The sequence below is a fragment of the Brachycentrus maculatus genome, unplaced genomic scaffold, assembly GCF_059751285.1.
Source record: "Brachycentrus maculatus isolate JH-2025_06_01 unplaced genomic scaffold, ASM5975128v1 h1tg000190l, whole genome shotgun sequence".
NCBI classification, from domain to species: Eukaryota; Metazoa; Arthropoda; class Insecta; order Trichoptera; family Brachycentridae; genus Brachycentrus; species Brachycentrus maculatus.
Genome location: NW_028280941.1, coordinates 1,050,580 through 1,061,030, shown reverse-complemented (window position 1 = coordinate 1,061,030; position 10,451 = coordinate 1,050,580). Strand labels below are relative to the sequence as shown.

The window sequence follows — 10,451 nt, the reverse complement described above, 5'->3', positions numbered from 1 at the left end:
CCGGGCATATTAAATTCATTAGGTTAGGTATATTATTAGTGCTTATATGAATATAGGGTAAACATGGCAAATCCCAAACAATGACAACGAAGTTGTTTTTCCTTCATTTCCCGCCTACTCGGTATCCAAGGCGCTTTTCCGCGAAATATCGAGTTTCAGATCGCGGGATGTTCCCGTGGTCTCTTGGTTTACAGAGAGACGGATGTTTCCATCTTCTTCCGCGTGATCGCGGAATTCAAATTCGCCGCCTCCAAGAGAATCTCTTGACGATTCCGTCATTTCCTCCATATCACCGCTCTCCATATAATTTTCTTATAAAATGATCAACCAACCTCTATATCGAATTGTAAACATAGCTTGATGTTATCATCATTGTATTTTTTTGTTATAAAATTTTTAATGACGTTATTTTAAAGACCCCGTCGATAAAATACATAAATCGTGATTTTTGGACGACTTTACAATTTATGTATAAAAATACAATCATACGTTTTGTTGGCTTTAAGTAACGAAAGCGAATAGCGCCCGTGTGCTGGCTACCTAATTAAAAAAAATATAGGTATAAGTGAAGCGGCAACGCCGCACCGGCACAAGAACAAAGCGTGCGGCAACGTATACATTTTCAACATCCTGTCATTTTGAAAATTCTAGGTCCTTGTTAGTGTTTTGAGGTTAATTTGTATTGTTAGAAAAACAAAATAAACTTTTACGCATAATGGCGAAAAAAGTAGACGATTCCGTTCCTGATAATACCATCAACAATATTTATTTAGTTAGTGTGGTTTCTGCAGTTGTATTACTCCTTACTTTGTGTAAGTTTTAATGGAATAACAATTTATGCACTTACTACGTTTTTTGCTTTATAAAGGTTCAAGAAATGCGCTTTATACAATTATTTTATGATTAATTTGATTTTGAATCCTACTATAGCTTGTGAAGTCTAAATGATATAATATATTCCTTTATTTACAGTAATATTCTGGCTATGGAGTCGTAGACAATATGCGAGGCGTGGAGTCCTGTTGACCGGCCTGTGTGATTCGGGAAAAACACTTATATTTGCTCGTCTTCTTCATTCTGAATTTAGACAAACTCACACATCAATCAGTGAAAATGTTGGAGAATTTTCCAGTGATAATGTATGTCTTTTTTCATTAATATTTTATTATTTAGATATTTATTTTATTTATACGCTTGCATAGTCAGGGAAATCTAGCTACAACTTATGCAACACTGCCTATCATGGTCCTACTTAGGCTTCAATTAAAATTTTATAGCCTATACCTACTTGTGAGTGCATTTACTCTTTATGCTTAATTCATTCATTCAAACCCTTATCCACACCCCAATGGTGCATAGGGCACTGCATCATATAAACGCAGTGTTATCTTGATCGTTAACACATGAAGGAAAGGTGATCAGCCCTCCGCTTCAGTTACCAGTCCAGGGTAATGTTGAATCAATATTAGAATGAAAAAATCACTTATTTTTAATTTATTTGACTCCCCCTGGGAATCGAACCCGGGATCTCTAGAATGGTAGCTGAGCATGCTGACCTACCGTTCTGGAGATTATGGATTACACTACGGAGTCGGACAAAAAAAGTTTAAAGTTACTATAATTTCATGTAAGGGAAAATTCTAGGCAAAAAAAGCTTGCTATCTCACTAAAAGCATGATTTCAAACAATTCAATGATTCTAAGTTAGCATTGAAGATACTTAGGTATATGATTTTAGTTCTATGATTTGACTTGTGAATTTACATAGGAAGTCTGTAATACCTTAAAGGCATCATGGCGATATCTATGCTGTACGATCCAAGGTGTTTTTTATTTGATAAAAATATCCAATTAGCTTTCAGCTAAGAATTTTGTCAGAGAATTTTGTCTTTAAGGAACTAATAAAAAATCTCAGTGGCTTGTGTCATAAAACCTTGTAAAGGTGGACTGACTGACCGGAGCATTTCGTCGTAACGTAACACGTTACGATGCGAGCATTCAGGCAGTCAATATACCGAGCCGAGCGCTCCATCCATAGTTTTGGAAGCTCGGTGATGCTCGCTGCGAGCGATGTTACGATGTTATGTTATGACGAAATGCTCCGGTCAGTCTCCACCTTAAGAGTATTCTACTCCTATACCCAAGAATCTTGAGCATAGAACTGATTACCTTGCCTCCGCGTAATTAATGATCAAGTAAAAACCGCATTGATCCGATGCTGTGCTCTATGCACCATTTGAGTCAAAAAAAGGGCTTAAAGAGGAAGAATGGATGATATTTAAATTAATATTTATTTTTTATGTTGACAAATGCAACAGATATTGTTAAAAATGCATGATATCCCCAAAGTTATCACATTTTATTGAATGTCAAACAAATTTTACTAAATTCCCATAGTTTCGTTTGAAAAAAAAGAAATACTTGTGTTTTTATTATTTACACAAATATTTGAATTTTATACTATTTATGTGAGCCAAAGCGGCTCATTATTAGAAATAGGTATCAAATTGTGGTAGACTGGGTTCAAACCAAGAAACTCTGAATTAAAGAGTCTGCGCCCCTTACTACGGGACCACAACCCGACACAAAGCTTCATTAGCTTCTATATAAAATCTATCTTATTGCAATGTGACAATTTTATGAATCAGTAATGGCGTGGTGATAAATTAAATTTACGTTTTAGTCAAAATATTTGAGATACTATAAAAAAGTGTTTTTGTAAACATGTTATCATCATTGATAAAGGTGAATAACACATTTTCTATACATATCGCGGTCAGTGACGCAAGTAAATAAACAAATAACAATTTCAATAACTGCTGCATCCACAAATAAAAGAAAAAACATGTGTTTATTATTCTACTACATCGTAGAAGCAAATTCTATAGAACCATTTGAGTTTTGGTATAGGAGAAGGGAGGAAAGGGTGACTAACAAGAAGTTTTAAAGAGTGAAAGGAATAATAACCTCATAATTAAAATGTGACTTTGTTTTAAAATCACTTTCAACATTTTATAATAACTTATAATTATAATGTCTAACGGTTTCGAAGCTAACCGCTTCTTTATCAAGACTGATTAATACATAAACACTATCTACTTAACAAAATGAAAAATATTTTGACGGTTATGCAAAGGAGTCTGGGTAAATCTCAAGTGGCTTTATTTTTTTGTTGATTGGCAGTCACAGTCAAAAGGATCAGGGATGATGAGTGATTGGAAATATATTTAATAACAGAGTTTTAGAAAAATCATTTACTTGTGTATTTATTAGTTGTAAATTATTATTAATTGCCTTTTTAATTTCTAATATTTCTAAGTAATCTAATTTAAGTCCTCTATTACATGTGTGTAATATATTTAGACCTTTATTTTATATGATAAAGAAGCGGTTAGCTTCGAAACCGGTAGACATTACGATTAAGTTATAATAAAATATTTATAGTGATTTTAAAACAATGTTACATTTTAATTATAAAATGGAAAGTCACAAAGTTAGTGCTTCAAATATAAATTATATGAATAATAATCTTGTTTTAAAATAAATTTACATACACATACCACTTTTGGTCAAAAGAAGTTTGATTACTTTGCAATAAAGTTGTATAACCTGCTTCCATGATCTATAAAGTCATTAATAATTGAAACTAAATATAAAATAGCTATTCATAAATAGATAATGGAAGTTGGTGAATCTTAAATAGATCATGTCATTCAGCCACGTCCTATCTGAGTGTATAAACAATTTTCTTTCATTATAATTTTATGTCCCATCCGCCTCCATAGTGTAGTGGTTAGTGCGCTATGCTACCATGCTGGATGTCAAGAGATTGCCAAGAGGGTTAAAATAAATATTACTGATTTTTCAGTCTAATATTTATTTCTTGAATGTTATTCGCAGATACTTTGTGGCACATTTTATAAACTTTATAAAATGAAACAACTTTGTTTTAACCACTTTTTTATTATTAGTACACTTTTTACACTCCGTAAAAAAAATGAGAAGTGTGTGGAAGTTTTTGGCAAGGGAATGTAATTGAGTATTTTAATGTTTTAGAATTTAATAAACCCTGATGATGACAAGGTTCTTGTCGAAACCGGTAGGTTAAAAAGAGTACTAACAATAAAAAAGTGGTTAAAACAAAGTTGTTTAATTTTAAAATGTTTAATATTTATTTAATATTACCCTGTACTGGTACCTAAAGCGCAAGGCTTATCACCTTTCCTTCATGTATTTAACGATCAAGATCAACACTGGTTTGATACAATGCAGTGCCCTATGCACCATCGGGTGCAGATAAGGGTTAGAATAGTTTTATAAATGTACCCTTGGCATGGGAAAACTTAATGAGGGCTCATTTTGCAATTTATAATGTTGTGTATAATAAAATAAATAAATAAACATTTTTTTACAGGGTGCTTTACAAATTGTTGACATTCCTGGGCATGAGAGAGTTCGCGGGCAAATATTTGACAAATACAAGTCGGGAGCATGCGGGATTGTCTACGTCGTGGATTCTGTAACCTTGCAGAAAGATGTCCGAGACGATGCTGAGTATGTTACCTTATTTTTGTATAAGTTAAACAAAAAATGATTTTTCCATTTTTTGTTAATTAATGTACCGTAGAATGGGGGTATTTTAACTTTGATGTGTTACTTGAGCCCAGTACAAAAAAAAATTAAACCTGTATTTGGTTTACAATAATGAACGTATCGACATGATTCATTGTTTCCCTGAGAGGTGACACTTATTGTCACGATACTTCGATCGATACCATGATCTAAATTTTTTTTTGTACTGGGCTCAAGTAACACATCAAAGTTCAAGTAGGACTGGGCTCAAGTAACATTCAAAGTTCAATTCTACGGTACTTACTGAGTTGTATTCTTGATTCAATTCAATTCCATTTTTTGAATGCACGCGAATACTTTCTACTCTTCTCAAAAAAACATTTTTCTTTAGGACTTTCGGCGGATAATAAATCTTTTATACCGGCTTAATTTACTCTAACAAAGAAATGTTTTTTTTTTATAGGTATCTATATAATATACTGTCTGATCCAGTCCAGTGAAAATAATATTTCCTGTTTTTTTAATGAATTTTCTCGGGTTATGGATATAGGTTTATTTTATGTTAGGATAAAAATGTTTGATCATCGAGGGGTATAGAAATAAAGTGACCATAAAAGGGTCAACAATTAAGTGGGGATCTCAGTTTTTTAAAGAAGTTAATATATATTTTTTGATGAATTTGATGAAATAATACATAATTGTACTTACTAAAAGTGATATATCGACCCTTCTGAAAAATATTGTTAACGTTAATGAAGAGTGTTTTGCTGTAGTAAATCTACTTGTTTGTTATCGACTATGCTTATCGGCGGATAATAAATCTTTTATACCGGCTTAATTTACTCTAACAAAGAAATGTTTTTTTTTTATAGGTATCTATATAATATACTGTCTGATCCAGTCATTTTGAAGAATTCTCCGTCAATTTTGATTTTGTGTAATAAACAAGACCAACCCCTGGCTAAGAGCAGCAACATTATAAAAAGTCTTCTGGAAAAAGAATTGTAAGTTCTACAACAAATTTTCTTACCTTTTGTTATTCTGATATAGGAATATACCTATAGGAATTAATGCTATGAATTATTTTTACAGGAACCTTGTCCGTAAAACGAAATCGAGCCAACTGCAGTCTGTGGACGCATCCCAGAAAAACATTACTTTCCTAGGGAAGAAAGATAAAGATTTTGAATTTGCTCACCTATCGACAAACGTGGAAATTGGCGAAGTTAGTGCTGTGGATGAAGACTCTGAAACCGGGGCGAACCTTGGATTCCTATCCAAGTGGCTAGAGGCTATGGTTTGAAGATAGACTCTGTCATCTAAACAACTCACCTCACGTTACGTGAACACGTCCATCGCAAAATAAAAGTGATTAACCCTTACGCCTTCTTTGTTAACGGAATATAATAATATTAAAAATATACCCATGCATTTCACTGCCTCGAAGTATGAGTTGACGAAATCAAAATATTTCAATTTGAACTTTTGGATTACCAATCAAACCATTTAAGAGCATTTTGTTTCATATTATAAAAGACTGGAAAAACACATGAGATGGAACTCAACCATTCGGCTGTGAATCATATTAACTGTTATTGTGTAATCATTTCACTTCCTGCAATTCAATGCATATGTTTATAATCATTTTCTTTTCACATTTGTTGATCACTTTCACACTTGAAAATAATATTTCCTGTTTTTTTAATGAATTTTCTCGGGTTATGGATATAGGTTTATTTTATGTTAGGATAAAAAAGTTTGATCATCGAGGGGTATAGAAATAAAGTGACCATAAAAGGGTCAACAATTAAGTGGGGATCTCAGTTTTTTAAAGAAGTCAATATATATTTTTTGATGAAATAATACATAATTGTACTTACTGAAAGTGATATATCGACCCTTCTGAAAAATATTGTTAACGTTAATGAAGAGTGTTTTGCTGTAGTAAATCCACTTGTTTGTTTTCGACTATGCTTATATTTATCGAGTATTAGTTTGACTAAAAAAAAAACAATCTTTCCGTACTTTTAAAGTGTTTTATATTTGTCATTGATGAAATCAAATCTACTCTTATGTATTCTTTACCCCTTATAATGTAACTAATCTATTTTTAAATTATATATCTACAAATTTAGTGCTTATTTTGACATTTGACCTCTGATAATAAATTAATAATGGAACAGCGATACAAATACAGTTTTTATTAGAGCGTTGACGGACTTAAATGTGTTATGATATTGTATTTGTTAAATTATCTTTTTCTACTGAAAAGATCAATTTTGTTTTAATTCCACTGCGTATGTGAACCATGTAAAACTCAATATTAAAGTTCCTTGCTAATTAAGTGACAAAAAAATGAAGCGGTCATATTTTATAATTATTAGAATAAATATTTTATAAATAAATTTCAACCTGTTTTATTTATCCTTATACGCAATATTGCTAAACTCGTAGATGTTCTGGATCTTAATTTTCTTGAAAAGAATAACTCAAGTATTAGCATCAATTATTATTTACCGAGTATGTACATATATGAGTAACCAGCTCATCGAAAGGGTCGAGAGTTTCAAATACTTGGGAGTGTATATGACTCAAAATGGCAGCCTTCAAAAGGAACTGGGATTGCGATTAGGACTCGCAGGGTCCACATTTAACAGCATGAAGGCTGTCTGGAGATCGGATTAATACTCGGTGAACACCAAATCCCGCTTATACAATGCATGCATTGCTCCTATTCTCTTATACAACTGTGAAACATGGCACGTTACAAGGGCCCAGAGCAACCGTGTACTTGGATTTGCAAATAGGTGTCCGAAAAGTTTTAGGTGTGCGGTGATTTGACTTTGTGAGGAATGAAGAGATAAGGCGTAGGACGCAGCAAATCTTGGTCACAACTGTCGTCAAGTAAAGGCGATTCAGTTGGCTAGGCCATGTATTCTACATGCCTCTCGAAAGCCTTAATGGAGCTTGCCTCTTTTACAAGTATTTTACAAGGTTTACGCCCCCCAGGATGACCACTGCTGACAATTCGTCGGCAGCACTCAAATTTTCCAGAAAATACACAATATATTAATAAAATTAATGTAATATTAATGAATTCTCTTAAATTATTATATTTTCTTAATAAATTTATTATACTAAAAATATGTTGCGTATATGCTGAGCTGGCCAGAATATATACAATACTAATATATAAGCACTAATTATATTTATTCTGTATTTGAATATATACAAATGAAATCTACAATTGGACAAGCTTGACATGTATTTTAAGAGGGTTTTGTTTTAAATTTTCTTTTCTTTGATTAAAAATGATCTCATTCTGACAGTAATTTTTTGGTAACGGTTTGACTCTAGTTATATTTTGTTTAGAAAATGGCACAACCTTCAGGAAAACAAGCAGGAACAATTAACAAATTTTACGAGGAACATACAATAGTTGCTTTGATTATTGTTGCAGTTCTGACACTGAGTAAGATATTTAATAAATCATGTTTCTTGTTAACAATATTTGTACCCGACGGATTCTCCAGTTCTTTGGACACGTTGCGCGTGGCAACGAGGATAGCCTGGAACGACTAGTTGTGATCGGTAGCTTGGAGGGAAAGAGAGGGAGAGGAAGATCCCCACACGATGGACCGATCAAATTAAGGAAGCAGCAGGCACCTCAGTGGTTGGAGCGCTACGTGCAGCGCAGTCAAGGGATAACTGGAGAAGAGTCTTTGCTTCTGCAAGGGATAACTGGAGAAGAGTCTTTGCTTCTGCAAGGGTCACAACCCTCAGCAATGAGGAATAAGACGGAGAAGAAGTTAATAATAATAATAAATTTGGATAATTTATATGGTACCATTTTCGTAAAATACTACCTCAAGGGTGCTTATTGTGCAATTTTAGGAAAATGTTTGGCACTATTGATACTTATTTGTTATGTGTTTTTTGGTGGTCATGGTGTCCAATTTGCAGATTATCACAAAACTGGCTAAAACAATATTTAACCCACACCACAAACCAATTTTAAACTTATTTTTCATGATTTTTATCAAGTGTCATCTTTAATCATCAATTAGTTACTCAGTAATTAGTAGTCTATCCTAATTAGAGATGCGACTAACGGGTAACTGTTATTTTTTCAGTTACCCAATAGGAATGGGATTTGTTACTTTTTCTCGATTTATATTTAGTTCCATGTTAAGTTTCTGATGTCAAATATATAAAAAGCTAGAAATACGTAATACATAACCATATTTATACACTGATTGACATGATGTTAATGAATGAATCAAAAAATCAAATTAAGTAATGATTTATTTAAAATAAACTAATTAACCATCACGTCGAGATTTTCCAAAGGGGTGGAATAAAATGCTACACCAATATGTCTTTGCAAACAATCTTCACCTCTTCCGCATTTATTCTTATACCTCCCCTCAGATTGTTCCAACTCCTGACCTGAGCATGTCCAAGTATTTGAAATACTTGATCATGACAAGTTTTCCTCGGACTTCCTCTCCTATTACCAACCATATCGCCTCTTATATTTGTTTCTTTACTCATTCAATTCACATGCCCTAACTATCTCAACACATCTTTCTTAATTTTATCGGTAATGCTTATCACAGCCTTGCATTATTTCTTCTTACATCCTTTCTTTTCTTTTAAAGAAGTTTTTATTTGATTTGATAGCCCGTGTCTAGATTGCTACTTCTGCATATTAAAATTTTTATGAATAATTTTGATACATTTTTTCTAATAATTTTCACTAAACTTACATACATATCATATATAAAAGATTATGCATATTATAATGCATCTGATTAATGATTTTATATTTATCATGCAATACTAGAAATTAATACAGATAAAATGAAATAATATTTCTAATGCTGCATTACTTAATTAAAAAAAAAATCACTTATCTTTTTTTACAGTATTCTTCATTGGTGTGAAACGCTATCACAGAAGAACGCCATGCGGATAATAAAATAAATATTTGAAATATAAGTGAAGAAATGAAAAAAAATAATATAGACTTATTTAAATCCTAAATTTTATAACTGTTAAATAAAGGAATAAAAATGGATAATAACTGAAAGAAAACAAAACTTCAACATAAATTATCAGAAGGATAAAATAAATTTAGTGTTTTATGTAATTATGTTATAAAATGAATATATTACAACATGTTATAGAATGTATAAAAAGATAATGGTGTTTCTATCAAAGATAGGATAAATGGGATGAATTTTACACATAGTTTTTTTTTATAACTATTAAATAATAATGCATGTAGTAAAACAAGTTTATTTATTTATAAACAACCTGTACAGTATGAAAACAAACTAACGAGAAATAAAATAACAATTACAACATTTTGAGTGTGTCCAAATACTTGTTCACAAAACCTGGATTATCTTCAATTACAGGAGTTATTTTTCATATTATTTTTTGACATCTCATCAAAGATGAAGAAGAATATGGAAGTCTGGGCATTTACGGGGCTGGCGAGTCATAGGCTGGTTTAAGCTTAATAATAAAAATGAAAATGGTATTTTCTGGCGTTTCTCATGTGTGTGATTATAATCCAGGATTCGGATCTCACATACTAATATAAGAGTTTCTGCTTAATAAAAAGCTTCTTTACATCTCACCAATAGATGTATCTAGTGAAGTTCTAGTGATTCAAGAACAAGGTTTCTAAATTGGTTCATATATATAGAACTTCCATGAATTTGAGTAGTGTGGTTGTCAATAATGGGTAGAATTGGTGAATGTAACACGTGTGTAAAGTGATCACTTAAACCAGCCTATGACGGTCGTCAGCCCCGTAAATGCCCAGACTTCCATATTCTTCTTCATCTTTGATGAGATGTCAAAAATTAA

At 32.2% G+C, this 10,451-nt stretch overlaps 1 protein-coding gene and 1 long non-coding RNA gene across 2 annotated transcripts; both read left to right on the top strand.

Annotated features, from left to right (window-relative positions):
- Positions 1-589: 589 nt before the first annotated feature.
- SrpRbeta (signal recognition particle receptor beta) lies at positions 590-6,976 on the top strand. The gene is made up of 5 exons (XM_088262859.1): positions 590-812; positions 973-1,139; positions 4,414-4,553; positions 5,444-5,575; positions 5,664-6,976. The coding sequence occupies exons 1-5, from the start codon at positions 716-718 to the stop codon at positions 5,872-5,874; spliced, it is 747 nt and encodes a 248-aa protein (XP_088118985.1). The 5' UTR covers positions 590-715; the 3' UTR covers positions 5,875-6,976.
- An 835-nt stretch (positions 6,977-7,811) lies between these two features.
- LOC148307751 (uncharacterized) lies at positions 7,812-9,628 on the top strand. The gene is made up of 2 exons (XR_015837795.1): positions 7,812-8,043; positions 9,500-9,628. It is a non-coding gene; the product is annotated as an uncharacterized LOC148307751 (long non-coding RNA).
- The last annotated feature ends 823 nt before the right edge of the window (positions 9,629-10,451 follow it).